Source organism: Apis laboriosa, unplaced genomic scaffold, assembly GCF_014066325.1.
Source record: "Apis laboriosa isolate Shangri-la unplaced genomic scaffold, ASM1406632v1 scaffold22_cov146, whole genome shotgun sequence".
NCBI classification, from domain to species: Eukaryota; Metazoa; Arthropoda; class Insecta; order Hymenoptera; family Apidae; genus Apis; species Apis laboriosa.
This window is the reverse complement of record NW_025222414.1, coordinates 272,405-293,419: the sequence shown is the minus strand read 5'-3', so window position 1 is coordinate 293,419 and position 21,015 is coordinate 272,405. Positions and strand designations below refer to the sequence as shown.

Sequence of the window (21,015 nt, the reverse complement as noted above, 5' to 3'; positions counted from 1 at the left end):
CTTTCAAAAATTTTCAATAAATTTTGAAATTTTTTCTTGAAATCCGATGAATATCTCCTCCCGAATTCACGTCCCAATCCAATCCATTTTGCAATTTGTTGTGTGATAATATTAAAATTGATTTCACAATATTGAATAATTTGTAATAAAAGGAACAGTGTGGTTAAACTTTCATTTTTGAAACTACCGGCATGAACGTGTACACAGATCTTCCCATAATCGAGTAAAGAATTTACTCCCGCGAAAAGAATATCCGATTAATCACAAATCTATTAAGTACAGCAAATGAAATAATTGCCAACGTGTTAAATCAACTCGATTAATCATTATTTCAAGGTTCGGTAACTGTTAGAAATAATGAATATATATTGCAAATGAATATTTATCACGTTTCTGAAATACTCTCTCGAAATGCCTTGTTATTAATACCAATTTACAATCGTCCCCTCCCTCCAATTTACAACCCTCCCCCCCCCTCCCTCTCTATTTTAACTTAATACGAGCCATTTTCAAGATATTTTTTTTCTTATTTGCATCAGATTACTTCAACACAATTTACGATTTAATTGGAAGATAATAATCGATACACGATACGAATGACGATTCCTGGCCTGAGAGAGTTTTCTATCTTAGAATTATTCGAAGAGGAAAATTGTAATCTTCAGCAGAAATTGCTGGAAAGAAACGAAAGTACGATGACTTGAAATTTTGAAAAATACGTGGCAATTGTGATTTCTTTCGAAAATTTCCTTTCTAAGTTTCAAATATTTGAAGAGGGAGCTCCGATGATCCGAAATTGTGTGCGATTATTCGTGGTAAAATTAATCAATGAAAAAAGTGTGTGGAAAAAGAGATAAAATCTTGACAAAATTTTCCGACACGTCACGATTTTTCTCGTTTTGGAAATGTCGAAAGGAATTGTGAAAGCTCGATCTGTTTTAAGTTCTTGGTGCAATAAAACCGTAGAAAATGTGCGTCATGCTTGTTTCTATCCCTCCCCTTGTGGAGGCAAATTGGAAAGTCTGGAATCACGGTTCTCTCCTCGTGAATAGACGGCATATGAACTTTGTTTTGAGCGGCACCTCGTTCGTCCTTGCACACATTATACTTCCGCATAATTGAACGTGTACAAAATAAGATCGTCGATATCGATTCGTTTATAATTTATTTCTTTTTCGTTTATGATTTCTCTTACGAATTCTTTTGAAATTTTATTTTAGAGAAATTTAATTTTTTAACAACGTTTCCCATGAATATTTCAGTGAAAATATCTCTAAATATATTTTTAACCTATTATTGACGTATGAAATGAAATATAATATGTTGCAAGAAATATAAATGTTGTCAGGGGAAAAAATAATTGATTAATTGTACAAGCTTGAAATTCTTTTGATAAATTAAATAGAAGAAATTTACTCAATATTAGCATATTCACGAGTAATATATTAACAATTAATCTATCAAATTAATCATTTTTTATTACTTTCCTGTATTTAAACAGAGAAAAAAAATATATATATATATACTATTAAAGATATATCTATTAATATATCTATTAATATCTTTCATTTCTACGATGATATAATAAAACGAGTTAATTTCGAATAACTTTTACTTTTATTTATTCGTATTGCTATTATAATAAATTTAAACAGACAATTTGAAATATATATCTTTGAAAAAGTTATTGTCCTGTCATAGGATAGAACTTGTTTTGCCATAAAGATTATTATTATCTTTCATTATAATCATTTCATCTAACAGGATGATAATTCAAGATCAACTACACAATAGATTAAATCTTTCTACACAATTCTGTTTTTTCCTTTTTTTAATGAATTGAAAGTAAATCTCTCGCGTAATAAATGTGACTGAAAATCACATCTACCTATACATATATCTACAAAATCATATATTACCAAATTTCAGATACGCTCTAGATACGTGAAAAAGAAAAAAAAATATCAGAAATCAAACGCGACCATGCATTAACCGCTTTCTCTAAACTGTCGAGCTAGGTGATCGAGCTAATATCAATTGCACTTGTGATACCTGACCTCGAATACATTCTATTTTGACATATAAAAAAAAAAAAATGGCCACCCTTAAATATTATTATTATTATTATTAATATTTACTGTCGAAAAATTCTCTCTAGAAAACAATGTTTTTTTCTAAAGAAGGAAAGAAAGAGGGAAAGATACTTAAATAACAAGAATAAAGAAAGAAAAAGAAAAAGGAAAGGATGGTTTTTCGTCATCGATCGATCAAAGTATCAAAGAAGAGAATAAGAGTGATAGTAAAATACAGCTTGATTGCGATACGAGGATTGAAAATTTCGAGTGTGTGTATATATACACTTGCATACAGATGTACGTATTTGAAGCGGACATATGCACGTGTGCGTACAGATTCGTGGCCATTAAACATTTCTAAAGGCCTTGTAGCAGTCTAACGTAACTCTCCCTTAATTTATCGAGTTTTGCAAACTTCGCCGCAATAACATTTGCAGTGTAACGTTTGTATTTTAACCAGCCTCGGTTAGAATTGTAATTGCGGGATATTCTTGCGATCTTTTTTTTTTCTTCGTCCTACGAGGATACGAAAAACATTGATTTTTGATTCACGTACAATACAATATGGAAGATAGAAACGATAAAAAAAGTACAAATCGAACGATTTTCTTTTTTTCTCTGCGATTTAATTCTTGAATCTTTGACTTAGATATATAGAATTGTACTTTAAATATATCAAAAAAAAAAAAAAAAAAAAACGCTTAATTGGCATCTTCTAGTTTATCTTTTATTATTCTGATTAATTATTTATCTTCTTATTAGAGGTAATTTGTAAACACACTTTAATACGCATATTACGTGTTAGATATAAATTAAACATTCGAGGCTTAACAATTTCAAGATACTCCACATGTATCAAAGTAGATCAATAAGTGATAATTATATTTTCCAAGTATCTATTTGAGCTTAATTCTTTTTTTTTTTTCTTCTCTCTCTCTTTAAATTGTATCGTACCAAGATGCAATCTGATCGTAAATATGTAATTGTATGCGACCATTTGTGTTGCATAAATTTTCATTTCAGCTGGATAAGAGGCAATTAGAATCATAATAATCATAATGAAAAGGAGAAAAAAATATTATGTTAAACGGGGAAAATATATTTGAGAAAAATATTATTAAGAATGTTCTTGACAGATTTTGCTGTACCATTAAATCATAATATCCTTGATAGAAATGAAATCACTATCGCTTGTTAATTATATTTCTATCTATTCGTTATTAAATATAAATTGTTCGTATAATTAATATACATAAAGGAACAAGGTTATTTCTTTTATTCCGTGGAATATTTACGGAAAATTGCGGAAATATTATGCGATAATTTATTTTATAAATTATTAAGTATTTTTCTTTAGATATATTTGCATATCCCATTTTTTTAAACGATATGAATTTTTTATTATTAAAATAGATTAAATCTTTATTATTTATCAAGATAAACAATTCAAAAATTTAAATATTTATGATTATATGTATAGTAGTATTAAATTTATTATCTATTTAAATTTTTTTTCAATTTTGCGCAACGATCGATCACCATTTGCATTTAATAATTCGATAACTTTGTTCGTACTTATATTCTATAACCTCGAATTATATAGGGAACGAATTTTCCAACCATTTTACAATTTTTATTTCTCCTCCTTATTTTTCTAAGTTAATTAATCAAATTGAAAGTTTGAAATAGTTTTTCACTGATGAAATTGTTCCATCATCGAATCACGAACACGAAATATGACTCTTTTTAAAAAATTCAGTGTACATTTTTGCCCGATTGTTTCTAGATCGGTTATGATCTAAATAGTCGAAATATTCTACGATATTATCATTCAAAAATATAAAAATATCTCTTCTTCATTTAAATAAACAAGAATAAATATGATTTAAATTTGAAAAAAAAAAAAGAAACTAATTCGCTGCAATTAATTTATTTTTAAATCAGATGTTGAAAAAAATAAATATCGATTGTCACACAATTTTATTTTTATTATAATAACATTACAAGAAAATATTTAGAATTTAGAAAGATAAAAAAGATCTACAAGATAAAAAATTTTGCAACTCAACAATTAAAAATTAATCAAGTTTAATGATCGATCCCAATGATTTGCTAAATGTCAAATATAGCCAAGAAAATTCACTTTTCTCAGGGTTATGGAATTATCTTGTCTCTTCGAGGATGTAACGGTACTATTGCATGTCCGTACAATAGAATAGTTCCTCTTTTCGTCATGCATAACGATTCTAGTTATTTGACATTCCTTTATTCCGGTTCCTTTTTTTTTCCCTCGCTCCAAGATATTTTACGATACGTAAAATAGAATAAGAATAAATTGTCGTTGACCCGAATAAGTTGTCCAATCGAATTAAATATCTTTTTAACGATCTATTAAAAGTATAGTAAATTTTAATTTCAATTTAGAGAAATTTTATTCTATATTTTTTTCTTATATTCTATACTTTATTCTTATATTATTCTTATCTCTTCTTTTAATAATATATTATTCTTATATTATTAAATTGGAAGATGTATTTGTAAACGTAGCAATTTTTTAATTTCTGATATTCAACGTCATAATATTCATTTCTATTTTGTATAATTGTTCGCTGCATTAAATTGCATAATATTACGATAAATTCATATTACAAATGCAAATGAAACTGAATAAAACTGGATAAATTAAACATGATATGCAGATGAAAAGAAAATATTATATATATATATATAAAATACAACGAATTTGGAAATCCTTTATAAATAGCAACTTGATGCAATGCAAATTAGAGTATAATGCAAAACAGGTATAATGTAAAATTACAATAAAAATACTAAATATCACAGAATTCTTTAAAACTATATTGAACGGATTAAGAATTAATTAGATCATTTTTTCCAATTAATACTTTCTTATTTTTAATGCATTAAAAATAAAAAAGAAAGAAATAATAGTCGTATCCTCCAACGAAATGCATATTGAGACAAAATATATAACTTTTTCTTTCTTCTTTCTTTCTTTCTTTCTCTCTCTCTTTTTTCGATCAATTTTACGCTATTTTCCCCAAAACGTAATTTAATTTACGTAACATAATTGGACGTTATATTATAATGAGTGAAATATCCATTACTATTTACTTTCTCAACTATATATAACCATTGTATATAACACGTGAGTAAATACTAAGTATTTGCGTTAATGACCGGTGAAAGTGTAAGTGCTACCAGAGAGATTTCGTCGCGTACTTTTTTCTTTTTTTTTTTTCTAAATCCCCATTTTAGATTCCCCGCGTTGTTTGAAATTTCGTTTCTCTCAACGTTTCTCTCGTTTCGTTTGATCTTGTTATTATATAAGTTTAACTAATTTTCACTATTTATATTATATATATTATATTCACTATTTATATTTTAACTATTTTGTTAAATAATTATCTACGTTGTTTTAACATATATGTAAATTATAACACAACAATCGTTCGTTCGATCAAAATTCATCTCGTGAAATACTTACGCAAAAGAGATTATATTTCATGGACATTTTCTTTTTTCTTTTTTTTATCGTTTACCCGATTCTTATTTGAGGTTATATCGTTAAGAATTGATCGTTAGATAAGTCTTCACGGTGATGATGATGATGATGATGATGATGAAGACGTATAACGAATAGGGAATCGATGGATCGCAAAGATAATTACGCAAAATGAAGGATAGAATTTTTCACAATGAAAATTGCGTGGTCGTAAGTTAACGCTCATAAATAATTGCGGTGCCGTATTGTTGTGGTTAACACTTTTAACATCAATTATCACTTTTTTTGTCACAACTCAACGGTGGACAAAGTTGTTAAACGAACTAGCGTTGCTAATCTATATGCTCGGGTTTTAAATAAAATCTTTGAAATAAAATCATATACATACATTTATAAAAATCTTTTTTTAATAAAAATAAACTTCCGCTCCATAGTTTTATTTCTTAAATCGTAATAACGTTGGAGAGATCGGCTAATATTGTTATTTTTCTTATTTCCAGGAGGAGACGATTATCCAGCAAATAAGAATCGCGCGACGAATAAATGAGCGAAACTCATCGGAGTGAAAGATCATCGAGAACGAAATCCTGATAATCGGTCTTAAGCGATCGAGAAAGTTAATAATTTCCATCGCGTAGAAAATAAGAGGAAACGATTAATGAGAGGAAAAAAATAGATCGAGAAAGGAGGAATCGATTTCAACTGCAAGAGGAAGGGGGGGAAAAAAGGAAGAAAAAGAGAAAGAAAGGGAAAGAAAACGATGCCGGTTAACCAAGTGTTCTAAGAACGAATCGTGTGCATCCTCGAGAACAATGTTCGGCCAAGTGACGTGAAGACAATACTTTCAAGACACATGGTAGCACACATCGTAGATTAACTGTAACAAAGATTTCTAAGTGGCGATAAACAGAGCAAGAATTATCCAATTATCCTTAATTGACGTGAATTTTAACAGTGAAACACAGGAGAACCGATTTCAGCAACATGCGTTATCTCTTTTGTGATCTCCAACGTGATGTTCATAATACACCTGTATCCCTCTGATTAAATATACATACATGCGTGTTGAGAAATCTTGAGGGAGAGAAAAAAAGAAGAAGAAGAAGAGGAAATAAAGGAAGAAAAAAAGAAGTCACGTTTAAAACAAGTTGATCACAAGTTGTTACGAAATTAAAAGTGGGCAGGCAAAGTTTGAAAGATCGTCGTTGATTCGCGCAAATTGTGACACGATGAAATTCATAGGATCGTTGTTGGGTATCAGCTCGCCCAAGAAGATGGGCAAGGAGTACATGAAGGTGGGGAGGAACGCCCTGTTCGGTGTAAAGACGAGTCAACACGACGGCCTCTGCACGGACAAGGTCCCTAGACCTTTGTCCTTCCTCGTTTCTAAGAATGGGAAGTTGAAACACGGTAAGAAGCTATTATTTCATTTTGATTTACGTTAAGTTGCACGTGCCCGTTACGTTGTGACGAAATAACCAGATTAACGCGTGTGTGCTCTACCGCGAAATTCTAATTAATTAGAATTTCAATTCCTCGAGATAAAAAAAAAAAAAAAATGCTCAGGTAGTTTTTGTTGAAATTGTATTATAGGAAATAATTGGAGATCGGTATTCCCGATTAATGACAAGAGGAATAAATTTAATTAATAAAACGATTTAAACGATTGACGATGAAGTTTTCGCGTTCGTTTCGTTTCTTTCTTCTTATTGCGATCTAATAAAAATGATATTCGAGAAATATAATGCAATTTCAATATTTTAAAATATTGGAACGAATATCAAAGATTGCTGCACGATTGCATAATATCGTTGAAATCTACTTGAAATATTTTCTTAATTATTATTAAGCGGATTTCTGTCTCGCTTTAATATTTATATCTTGACGAGAGATTTTCTTTTTTTTTTTTCTTTTCTTTTCCACGTTTTCCAAAATCTACGAATTGGAAGCGAAAATCGAAAATTGTCTGTGAAGTGAACTGTGAAAAATTGCATTTCCCTGAAAGATGCGTAAGAAAATAGAGAGTTTCCACCTGTTTCCACCTTGAATCAGGAAGAAATTCTTCACTTCAGAGAAACTTGAATTATCATAAGAGGTTTTCGTTTTCTCCATTCGCCAGGAATGCGTTCACTACCTGATTTCAATTCAATTTCGATCCAGCCAACGATTCGGCTGCATAACAACTGTTTCAATGAACTTGAAAAAAAAAAAAAAAAAAAAAAAAACTACCATTTCACTCTATAATAAAAACAATTTCTAATCCTCATACCGGATTTCATGGTATGTATTAGATTGCACGAACTTGAAATTTTATATAATCTAATCTAAAAAAAGAATTCCTGCGCATTGAAAAATCACGATATCCCCCGCGAATCGAGTCACGATTAACAAACGTTAATTTCTAAAATAAACATCGTCCGCGCTCCGAGGGACATTAGAAGAAATTAATCGATGCGTGCTCGCAAAAAAAAAAAAAAAAGAAAAGAAAAAAGAATCGATGATAAAAAACAATCTCTTCAAGTTCACTTGAATCTTTTTAATTTTTCATACATTCCATACGATCGGTCACGGCTATTGCGGCGAGTTTCTCCCGTTTCGATTGAAAAGTTCGAGGTGAGCGGCACCGGCCGAATAGTACGAGTTGCAACCAACGCTTATAAACCTGTTACCTACCTGCAAAGTGTGTTGACGATGATCAAACATAATCAGAATGATACGTGATAGTGGGGCAGGCAACCGATTCCTTTCTGTGCGCTATTTGGCCTACTTGCACCCGTTATTCGATATAATATTTCTCTCTCTCTCTCTCTCTCTCTCTCTCAAATATCTCCAACGTTTTCTTCTTCCTCTCGAGAAACGGAAGAAGAAGAAGAAGGAACGTCGCTCCTTCCTTCCTGAAAATTATCTGGAATGCGAATCTTGATCTCGAACCTCTTACGAGATTCGAATTCCGTTTTCAAACTGGTGTAACGTTTCTTAGAAGATGCGGGCCTTTCATCGGGATCGTGTTTCCTGTTTTACCACTCGGGCAACGTGAAAGGAGTCCTCTTGTTGCAAGTTGTTTCTCGGCTCATTCTGACCTTTACGGTTTGAAGTTGAATATAAGATCTTGATCTTGATGGGTTTGATGGGTTCTTGATTTCGAGGATACGTTTGAAAAAGGATTATGAAATATCGACAACAATTTTTTTTCTCTTTGGAAATATTTGGAAATTTTATTCTTTTATAGATCAAACTTTTTATATCTGGAAGGATATCTTCGATTCTGTTGTTATCGTTTATTTGTTCATTTTGTTCATTTTTTTTCTTTTCTTTTTTTTTTTTTTTTTTTTTTTTTTTAAAGAATGGAATCATCGATTTGAACAATTTTCGTAATAAATCGTAATAAATGGATTTTTAAAGTGTATATATATATCGAATATATCGTAACGTTCTTCTTTTACTTTTTTATTAAAAAAATATACTTTTTAATCTTATTAAATTCTTATTATTAGATCATTTCTAATTTAGATCGAATCGAGTACATAAATATCCGCTAGTAAAACTTGTACTTCCTTCAATGATCTTGACTTACTGGTCAAGCAAAGTTTATTCGAAAGTATCAAAGTAATTTCATTTGAGGAGAAACGATTCCGTGTTGCTTTAAGAAAGTAGTCTAGCTATCTAACGTTAAATTCTCGCTTAATTTAGATCGATCGTTTCTTAATGTTTTTTTTTTCTTCTTTTTCTTCTTCTTCTTCTTCTTCTCTTTTAATATTTTAGTCTAAGGAAAAAGAAACGTTTTTTTCCGTTCGAGTTGTGAAACTAAAAATTGAACATATTTGTAAAGTCAGAATGTGAAACGAAGCAATATGCATACGATTAAAAACTTTAATCGATGTACTCGTGTAAGAATGGTATTAATTAGACTTGCAAAATATTTTATACAAGACTGTAGTATCCCGTATTGTTTAATTCATATATTTTTTTTCCTTTATAAATTTATCTACTTCTGATTCTCTCTATAGCCTGTTGCTATAATTATTATATTTTTAATTATTTAATATTTGTTAATAACCAATTAAATAACATAGATTCAACAATTTTGTAATGTTTCCTAATGTTGAAAATCTTATTTCTGATGATTAAATTCTCTCAAAGGTATCCGAATAAGTCGGCCATCGATACGGTCTATATCTTTCTCGATTTATAAAAAATAGAATTAATTAAAATTAATATACAAGCATTCTCCTTATTAATAGAAATCACACGTTAGTTAAAAAATTACAAATTTTGAAGTATCGCTTCCTTCTTTATTTAAGTTACCCGAAGCTCCAAACATTTACAACTTGCCATTTGACAATTAAAAATTACTATCAAGTATAAGTATTTCGAATCAGAAATCAATTTATAATTTTTTGAACGAATCACAAATTACGATATACTCATCTAAAAAAACATTCGTGTTTCGCACAAATGTATGCAAATAACGAAAACCTCATGACCGATCATTCGAAGAATATTCATCCGACAGCGCTGATCGTGAAACGTATGTCCTGAAAATTTCTTGAACCGTGGTGAAAATCATTCTTTCTTTTTTTTCCACTGATCAAAAACGCACGATTAGCGACGAACGAGCCTTCTTAAAATTAAGATCCTTCCTAATTAAAATCCTTGGAACGCAGTTAGGATTACAAAATCGGCGGTCCAAATATTTTTATATTAGAGCGGATTGCAAAATGGTGGACAACCGCGCGGTCCACGGTGCGTTCGTAAAGGCATAAGTCGGGGCAGGAGAGATGTAAAGCAAGAGGTGTATCGTACGCTCGCCGATTTTGAGATCACTTTCACTCTCGGTTGTTCGGAGAAACTTTGGAGGAGGAAGGGGTCCAGTGTAACGAACAGATATATTTTTAGTCCGGCGTAGAGATCCCTGTCCCGTCTTCGATATTACGTGTTTCAATGGCCATTAAGTAACTCGTGTAACCTGATGAGATAACACTGAGTAACGTGCAATCGTCGATGGCCATTTGCGCAGCAATGGCTTGTTAAAAAATGTACCTGTGCACGGGATCAATATCTGGTTGAATGTTACTAAAGTAAAATTAGAAAATTTAATTTCTAATTTCATCATTAATCATTATTCGTGTATGTATATATACACGATGGCCAAATCGATGAATTTATTTCAGTGAGATAAAAAGTGGTTGATTATTAACTCGATGTTGTTTTTTTTTTCTTTTTTTTTCATTTCAAGTTTGTTGATCGCACTTTCTCGATTCAGTCGATTCGAAGCAAAACTTTTTATTTTCGATTCGATAAGAACGTTAACGTTTCCTTTTCCTGCGAGATCGTTAACATTTTCACTTCCTTCCACGGATGTGAAAATAACTTTTCACTTCCTTTATGCGTTATTCCTCAATCGCCCCTGTTTTCTTCCACGATTTTTTTAAAATAAAAATCGTTCGTATCGTTCGTATCAATTGTCGACGACAGAACAGTTTTCGTCGAAGGAAAACGAATATATATATATCGATTTCACGGTGAATAACACGAGATTAACATTACCACGTTTATTTCTATTCAAACACTTACTGCCAGTTCCAATATTTTAAAATTCAACGCGTTAAATCCATCTTCTATTATGGTTAAGTTATTTCGCAAGAGCATGTCGTTTAGATTTACAACGCAGGAAATGTAAAATGGTTTAGAATGGATTTAGTGTGCATAATAAAAGAAATACGAGTGAATTTACTATGGAAGAATTCGTTATTTGAACTCAGTTATTCCTACACTTTCTACGCTTGTTAGTTTTCCAATCTTTTTTTTTTTTTCCTTTTCTTTCTTTTTTTGCGGTAAATCACTTAATTTTTAAATAAGAATAGTAAGCGAGCATAGAAGAAGATAAGTATGCCTCGCCACTGAGTCATACGAAAATTTCTCTGCTAATTAATTTGAGAACGTATACATATATTTGGAATTTCGGTTTAAAATCGAGTTGAATGTCCGTTGCAAGATTTCCCCACTTTCTTTGCCCTTAATCTAACGAAACAAAACAAGATAAAATAAAATTAAAAAAGAAAAAAAGAAAAAAAGAAAAAAGAAAAGAAAAACATTTTTCCAAAGTTTCTCCATACAAGAAAATGTACATAGTAATAATTTCTGCGTGAATAATTTTACGATCGTGTTTCCCTCAAAGTTATACCTGTGTATAACTGTACCTGTACTTACGATGAACAGGAAGTGACATACAATCGTATCGAGGATATTCCCCATTAAATTTATTTTTATGGACAATATCCTAATATTAAATATCAAAGTTGACAAGAAAATGTCAAAGTATCATTGTATGATTACCCTGTTAATCCTCTGTATCCTTCTGTAAATTTCCGTTTCATATTCCCATTTCATTTACGACAAATATATTTACCTTGTAAATTAAAATTAATAATAACAAATAAAATAATTGACGTCACTAAAAATCGAAATACCTGTAATTTCCTTGAATTGATTAGATAAAAAATTAATTGAGAGGAATAATATCATATCATTATTTTATTCCGTTTAACGCGAATTAGAAAAAAAAAAGAGAAAAAAAAAAAGTAGCATCAGCTATAATTATTACGATCTCTGAACCCCATAAATTATAAATCATTCATCATCAAACGTAAAATACGTTTATTTTTTATAACGTATGACGATTTATGACGGCAATAATTGTTACAAAATGGCAAAAAATGGATATATTCGTTAATAAATTTTCCTATATTTTATTCCTTTTATTTCATCAATTCTTGGCAATATTATGGGAATAAAAGAGAGGCGAATTATCATTAAAGTTTACGATCAATAGTCTTGCATTAGCAACTCATTCTGAATAGTAATTGAACGTCTTTAACTTTCAGTAACAAGCGTTAACTGGTGATCTCTTTTATCTGAATGGGACGTGCAACACGTAAAATAGACATAAAAAGCTCGAGCGGAAAACAGTCAAGTTTTATCGATATCGTATTTTTCATATGCGATCATAAGATGATCGACAAACGAAAAAGATCGATTTTCTTTTTTTTTTAATATACGTATCAATTTAAATTGGAAAATTGGAAAAATTGGAAAACGGATTAATGGTCAAGGAAAAATAAATTGAAATTCTTTGTTTCAAAGAAACAATTGTTCCATATTCGTTGACTTGAAAAAGAAAATTAAAAAAAAAAAAAAAAAAAAAAAAATGGCACCCAAAAAAAAAAATAAGTAACCCGTTTTACCAATTACGCTAACCGATTACGTTCTAAAATCCTTTCACATAGTTTCCTAATAATTAATTGTCGCAACATTCAACGTAAAATAAACTCGAGACCTTCGTCTTTGCACATATCTTATGTATTACGGTTAAACCTTTTTTTTTTTTTTTGTTTTTTCGTTTCTTTCGAAACCTTGCGCAAGGTAGAAAAGTGGTTCTAGTTCTACCGGAAGACTATTGAGATCAAGATAATAAGCAACGAGTGAAAACGTTCATTATCAAAATTAATTAGAAAAATTTTTACGCATCTTTTGTACACTTTATTTTACACAGATTTCACTTAGCACCGTTCATTTTTATTGAGCTATTAATATCGCAATAACGCGAATTATTACGAATCATTTTAATTAAATTAATCTCATAATGATCCTAATTTATCGATGTAATTAATTTAAAAAAATCGATGAATAATTAATTTAAAAAAAGAAAAAAATTTTATTTTAATCATCACGCGAATAGTTAAATCGAATCAGTAGAAAAACAATGAATGGACGACCGTAAATTTCATTCCTGAGAGATCGTTGCACTTAAAATGTAGCAGTAAGAAATGGCTGTTAAAATAGCTTCCGTTCAACGATCTCCCCACAAGCAAACACGTAACTTTTCGTGATTATATTCGACTTAGGGATCTTCTTTAAGTCATATTGTGACTAAGTTTTTAAGAAAAAAAAAAAAAAAAAAAAAAAAAAAACTATTTTTAAAAAAACATTACTCAACTATGATAATTACGACCATCATTACAAAAACATATACAATCAATAAATTCGACGAAATCAAAAAATTTCTTTCGCAAACGATTAATTCGATGATACAAGGATATGTATATGTAAATTAAAAAAAAAAAAAAAGGAAGAAGAAGAAGATTAAAAAAAGGATAAGAAATAAAAAAAAATAAGAAAATTAACGTATAATAGACGACTACGATACTTTGATCACGAATAAAGAGCCGAGAAGAAGGTCGTAGCAGCAGCTCGATCAATAGATTTAAAATCAAATCTTCGCTCGACAAATATTACGCACGGTTCGAACAACCGATTAAGCAAGATGGATGGAGGCAGACGCGGACAAGAAACACGTCTGTCGAGGTGCTCACAACCGTTCAATGGATTTTCATTTTCCATCTTTTCGAGGACACGTGAAGAAAGCGAACTTTAACGGAGGCGATCGACAACAGAGTTCTCGAGAAAGGAGAGATCGTAAAATTATGCAATGACTTTGGTAATTTATATTGCTCATGGTTAACGAACGTTTCACGAACCTCCTCAACAGGCAGGCTACTTTGCATTCTCTATCAACAGTGAGCAAGAGGTTCAATTTACACTTGGGTCTCTTGAATCGTTAAACGTTTTGAGCTTGTTTATTAAAACGAGCTTTTTTCTTTTTTTTTCTTTTTTTTTTTATGGAAATTCATCTGTTCCTTGGATATTTTTCAAGCGAATGATCCGATTAAAGATTGGATTGAAAAATTTTCAAACGGAATATTCGAAATTGTACACCTCCACATTGTATTAATGATGCTTCTGTTGATCATGTTATACCATAATATCGTTCGTTGAATATTACGAAACAAGATTTTATATTAGATAAAGGATGAGAAGGATTGAAAGAACGAAGCGAGAAAAGTCGCAGAAAGTGTATCACGTGACTGACCAATTTTTATGGAATTCTGTTACCCGTCCTTGAGAGTGAAATTTTTCGAAGCCGAATCCAGCATCCCAAGACGAAATCACGTAATCTCGAATCGTGTTTCGTGACTGTGGAAATGTCACAGACACTTCTATATTTAGACTAACGTCTAAAAATGTAAAATGTAATTTTTAATTATTCATAGAAATTTGCATTGCGCGTTAAAAATATATCTTACATATAAATGAATTTCTTTGGAATTTTCTGAATTATCTTTAGACAATCATTAAAATAATACGATGCCTTCTTATTTCGTTTTATAATTTTTATTAACTATTTATTAGTGACGTGTAGCATAAAGAGGATTCAATCAATGTCAAGAGCAGTCATTTATAAAAAAAAAAGATACCTTTTAAAATTATAAACGAGCACAGTAGGCCAGAAAAGAAAATTATATTGAAAAGAAATTGATTGATCGCATCATTAGAAAAGTAGGATAGTAAAAGCATGCAATTTTAAGCCACTAGAGGAAAATATTTTGTTTCCTAGTTCTTATTTAACCTTTCACCTTAGCCAGAAATATTACAGCTTTCCCCTTAGATAACCCAAGGTTCAACTGTGAAGCATTATTCGATATTTTATTATAAATAAAGTTATTTATATAATCTTCTTATTAGAAATCAGGATGTTATAGAGAGAGAACTTCCGCTCCACAAATATATTTATTTATATATTTAATTGTTGAAACGAGAATGAGAGAAATTTATATTTATGCCGAGTAACGAACTTTGAATTATACAATTTTGTTTTGCTCAGCAATAATTATCAAATATTATATAAATAAGATTAATTTTATCTTAAAAAAAAAAAAAAAAAGAAGAAGAAGAAGACTACGTACGAATAAATATATAGGTCAAGATGAATCAAATATCTTGGTAGGATTTTCCCAAGGCTAAAAGAATTAACCATGAATTTTAATATATATATATATATATATATATATATATAATATATTTAAGAGGGAAAAGGTGAAGGCTAATGCGTTTTATGAAAAACGTGACTAAAAATTTCTAAAAAGTAAGATATGAATAATCTTAAGGAAAGTCCGGTCATCAAGGTTTTTAAGTGCAAACTAACGACACGATGATCGTTTAGAAGAACTTTCGAGAAGATATGAGGCAAGCTCTTTTTTTTTCGATTTTAGTAATTTCATAATAATTGGCCAAGGATTGCCAGTATAAAGTGTTGAAAATATGAAAGGAACAGTTTTACAATAAAATATTATTAAATACCAGAAATTGGCTTGATTTTATACTTGAAATAAGAAAAAAAAAAATAAATAAATGAATAAAGCAAGAAATCGGTAACACGAAATAACGATCAATCGTTGAAAATATTTTTAATTGCAAAAAGTAAAATTACGAAATGAATTACTCGTAAAAAACACGTTTTATTTTTTTTTTTTTTTTCCGAGCAATTTGTTCGCGATTTCAACATTATTTCGACGTTGTTAACGATATTTTAATGCTTTATTAGGGGCAATCGTAAGCTTTATAAAAACCACGAGGGAACGAAATAATTATCAATAGATCTGTGCATTCGAGATGAGACAAGTGACATAATGTATCTTGTGAAAACTTGACATCTTCCTTTCGTTTCTTCGAATACATGATTCACGTTTAAACATGTCAAAATATTGATTACTTTGTTCAAGAAAGAATATATATATATATACAATACTTCATAACGTATTAAATAATTATTTAATTTTCTTCACAAGCTGAAATATTATGACATAGAACTTTCAATGTATATTAATCAAATACAATTATCTCACATAGTACATAACGTTGATGGGATACTTATGATGATTCAGAGAACGTTATGTCATTGAAATTTCTCGGAAGTTGGCCTTATTCTTTTCATAATAGTCGAATAATTTTGACTGTGAAAAATGATATATAGGCAAACGAATAAAAGAATAAAATTCCATGTGTTTGGAATAATAAATACAATAACAAAGATTAGAAATTTATCTATTATCATTTATCGTATCTATGTATTTATGCTTTGTAGGTAGAGTGTCAGCAATTTTCATAGGAATTCTGACGCTCGTGATCGGCATTATTTTAAGCAGTATACCTTGGGTGGATTACATTATATTAAAGGTACGTAAAATAATTTAAAATAATTTAGTTTTTGTAAAAGATTCTCTTAGAATTATTCTTATTATTTATTCTTGATTCCAAGTAATCGTTAGCCAAATAGGAATTATCTTTAAAATTTGAATTTTCATAAATCCAATTATGTTTATATTAATATTTTTATATGTAAATATGAATATTACACATATTAACATATTGAATATATTTATTATATAAAACTTTTTTACTTTTTTACTTTTACATAAAACTGTTTTACTGGCAGTTATTTATCAAATCTAATTATATTCCATTGATTAACTGAATGAAATTAACAATAACATAAGCATTTTTAGCATTATTTAATTAAATGCACGGTTTAGTATTTCATTAATATTTACATTGATAATAAACTGGGATTGTTATTAATATGTTTTATTCATATAACGATAATGTAAGGGTTTAAAATCTGAATCATTCAATATATTCTTCAATGATATTAAATTTCAAATTTATTTTAAATAATTATTTAATAACAGTGTATAATAAGCAATATTTTTTGATGTTACGATATTTCTTTGAAAATGATTCTTCAATTATTATTATTATTATTTTTTTTTTCTTTCCTCATTTGATAGTACAGCTTAATGTATAAAATCACATTAATTCTTCATCATTAATTTCTTGTTTTACAATAAAATGAGCAAAAATATATAGTTATATATATAGTTATCGGTATTGTTATATAAGCATCATTGATAAATAAAATAAACTTGATCAATCGTGGAAACGATGACGATCTTCCTCGAATTAATTTCTAATCTCTAATAATTTAATTGGAGTAAATATATTAACAAATTAAATTAACAAAAATCGAAAATTATTTTCACTCTTGCTATCCTATGATGTCAATATTCGATCATGAACGAGATAAATTTTTGAAACCAAGATTATTCTTCTTTTCTTTTTCGTTTAATCATCAAAATTTACTTTCATTTTTATCATTTCCTGTAAATCCAGGAACAATTATATGTTAACAATTATATGGAGGCACGTTCTCGTGTTCCAAATTACCAAACATTCTTTTTATTCAATCGTTCTACGTGCTTTATAATAAATTTATATTCGCAAAATATAAATAAGATAATATAAATAATATAATGTATATAAGATATATATATTATATATAATATATAATAATATAATATATAATAATATAATATATAAAATAATATAAATATATATAAGAAAAACGCAATTCTTTATTTTTCTTATATAATATTTTTAATTATTATTCTTCAGCAACTTCGATTGTGGAATGGGTCTCTTTCTTTTCAATACTGGCAGAAACCAGGAGTAGTTAGATTGACCAAAGTTTACATATTTAATGTGACCAACGTAGAAAACTTCTTGCAATACAACGAAAAGCCAAAATTACAAGAAATTGGCCCGTTCGTGTACAAGTGAGTATCGTTTCATCCCCAACATAGGGGCATAAACATTATTACATATCTTTTAATTTCGTAATTCGTGTAACACAGAGAGGATATGGAAAAAGTGAATATCGTTTTCCATAACAATGGTACCGTAACTTATCAACACAAGAAAATATTAAACTTTGTACCAGAGTTGTCGAAGGATAAAGATCTCAAAGTAATAGTGCCAAACATTCCGCTATTGGTAAGTTTTTATTTTTCTCGATTTTCACGAAAATGATCGTGGATTGCACGAAATAAATTCTTTCGAAATTCGCGAAGAGAATCTTGTTAACCTTATTATATATATATATATATTTTTCAGACATTGTCGACGCAAAGCAAGAGTCTACCTCGATTTATCACTTTAGGATTATCTATGTTTTTGAGCGGAATGCACATGAAATCGTTCGTTCCAGTAACTGCTCAAGAACTCGTTTTTGGATACGACGATCCATTAGTCAGCATCGCCCATCGATTCTTTCCAAAAACGAGACGTCCCATGAGTCAAATGGGACTTCTTCTCGGGGTAATATACGGAAAAAATAAATAAATAGATGGATAAAAATTATTGCAACCTGTTAGGTTTAGAAAAATTTGTAAACAATAATTAACGTCATTTTTTATGACACACAAGTGTTGACGTATTTAATTGCAGAGGAATGGCACGTTGGATGAAGTGTCTACTATCTTTACGGGGCACACGGATATGAAAGAGTTTGGATTAATAAATCGTTTGAATGGGATGGATCGTCTACCGTATTGGCCGACCGCGCCTTGCAATTCTATTCGCGCTTCAGAGGGTGGATACAATTGGATTAAATATCTTTTACTCAATTCAATAAAAGAAATATTATTACAGGATATCTTTATCCTGTCGTAGGATCCTTTTTCCCACCCCGTGAGAAAACTGGCGCCGACATCGTGCACATTTGGGACAAGGATCTTTGTCGAACCCTGCCTTTAAAATATCACGGCTCAACCGAGAAATCAGGGATCAAAGCGGATTTATATGTACCCCCTGACGCCGTGTTTGGACGGCCAAACGAAAGCGCTCCAGAAAACGAATGTTTTTGTCCGGATGACATGTCCACGTGTCCTTCGAACGGATTGCAAAATATCAGCCCTTGCCAGTATAGTAAGTAGTAACCCCATAAATTATTCGATTTTATTTTTCTTAACAATTTTCAGAGAAGAAACTTCTATCCTTTCAATTTCAATAGGCGCACCGGTTTATCTTTCCTTCCCTCACTTCTACAAAGCGGATCCTAATTTATTGGAGGCGGTCGAGGGATTAAATCCAAGCCGAGAAATACACGAAACTTATTTTAAAATTCAACCAGTGAGTGTTATTTCAAATAACAATAAAAATGGAGATAATCGTGTATTGTGTGTTTGTGTGATGGATAAATCATTTGGAATTCGTTTGTTTCACAGAAAATTGGTGTGCCTTTAGAGGGGAAGGTCCGGGTACAATTGAACTTAAAGATCGAACACCAACCGTTGATCAGTGTTGTGTCGAATTTTCCCGACATCGTGTTTCCTATCATGTGGCTGGAGGAAGGTATCGAAGAGCTGACACCATCTATACGTAGATGGGTTTATTTTGCAACAACATTTAGCGATGTTGCTGCGCCTTGTACCTCGTATGGATTAATTCTAGTCGGTATAGTAATCATATTCGTCGTGTTCATGAAGGCTTACAACAACGTGGTGCTCACGCACGAAGCGATCGAATTAGGCAAACGTACCATAAGAAGAGGTTCCACGTTGTTAATGAATGGACAGCACAAATTATTAATGACTCGAGAACAGTATGTTTTGCTCACAGATAAGGAGGATAATGACGAGAAATCAGGGATAATAGAGATCTAGTTAGTTATAGATTTTTTTCCTTCTTTCTTTTTTTTTTTTTTTTTTTTTTCTATTTCCTTAAATAGATGTATATTACGAAGTAATCTAAGAATCGTTTTGTAATGTAGGATTTGTAATCGTTTAATACTATAGACCAAAGCTTTTTTTCTAATTACCTGAAGAAAATATCGATATATATGTATACATATATATATATATATATCGATTCGAATAGAGTTTGGCAAATATTCAACGATTACCTGTATGTTTCTTTTTTTTTTTGTTTTGTTTTCTTTGTTTTCTTGTCTACATCTGTGATTTCATCTGTTTTATTTATAATGAACGTGTACGAAACAGATCGTGCTTGGACGAACGAAAATGGATAACGAAAGAACAAAAGAACGAAATAGGTGAAGAAGCAAGTGAATAAATTTATTTTGATTAGTATTCGATATGGGTTATATAGGAATTTGTTGTAACTTGGTTCACGCACGATCAAAATTCGGTGCAATATTACAAGTATTGTATCTTAGATATTAATTACCAAAACTCAGAGGGAGCATTAGTTAGAATAAGATCTTTAATTTTTATCTTTTAGGATTTTAATATTTCTAAAAATAAAATTAAGAAAAGTTTGTAAAAATTTTAAAGATCTACTCGTTAATTCGAATGATTAAAATAATGTGTGAAAAGCATATAATAATATACGTAATGCGTTACATTTTATAACTTGTGACTAATAAAATTTATATACTCATAAAATATAATTTTATAAAATTTTAAATATACTTGAAAGCTATTTAAATAATGATCAAAATTTCTATAATTTTAATTGTTTCTAACGAAATGAAATTATATATCTTTTATTGTATTTTTAAACTATTGTAAATTATTGTTATTGTCAATAAAATTTATCATAAATTGGTATTATACTACATATATATTTTGTAATTTATGGTACCTGAAATGTAATTACGAAGTATTTAAAATCTATAAATTGAAAATTTATATATCAATTATACAACAACTCATACACACA

The 21,015-nt window shown here is 29.8% G+C and overlaps 1 protein-coding gene across 1 annotated transcript in view; it reads left to right on the top strand.

Annotated features, from left to right (window-relative positions):
- The window catches only part of LOC122713092 (scavenger receptor class B member 1-like), a 25,080-nt gene extending 4,411 nt beyond the window's left edge, over positions 1-20,669 (top strand). Inside the window, exons 2-10 of the mRNA XM_043933234.1 lie at positions 6,102-7,011; positions 16,583-16,674; positions 17,950-18,110; positions 18,189-18,327; positions 18,448-18,651; positions 18,781-18,925; positions 19,006-19,260; positions 19,346-19,464; positions 19,560-20,669. Coding sequence (XP_043789169.1) covers positions 6,831-7,011; positions 16,583-16,674; positions 17,950-18,110; positions 18,189-18,327; positions 18,448-18,651; positions 18,781-18,925; positions 19,006-19,260; positions 19,346-19,464; positions 19,560-19,997 — 1,734 coding nt within the window. The 5' untranslated portion in view covers positions 6,102-6,830 and the 3' untranslated portion in view covers positions 19,998-20,669. The remainder of the gene's footprint in view (positions 1-6,101; positions 7,012-16,582; positions 16,675-17,949; positions 18,111-18,188; positions 18,328-18,447; positions 18,652-18,780; positions 18,926-19,005; positions 19,261-19,345; positions 19,465-19,559) is intronic.
- Positions 20,670-21,015: the final 346 nt, after the last annotated feature.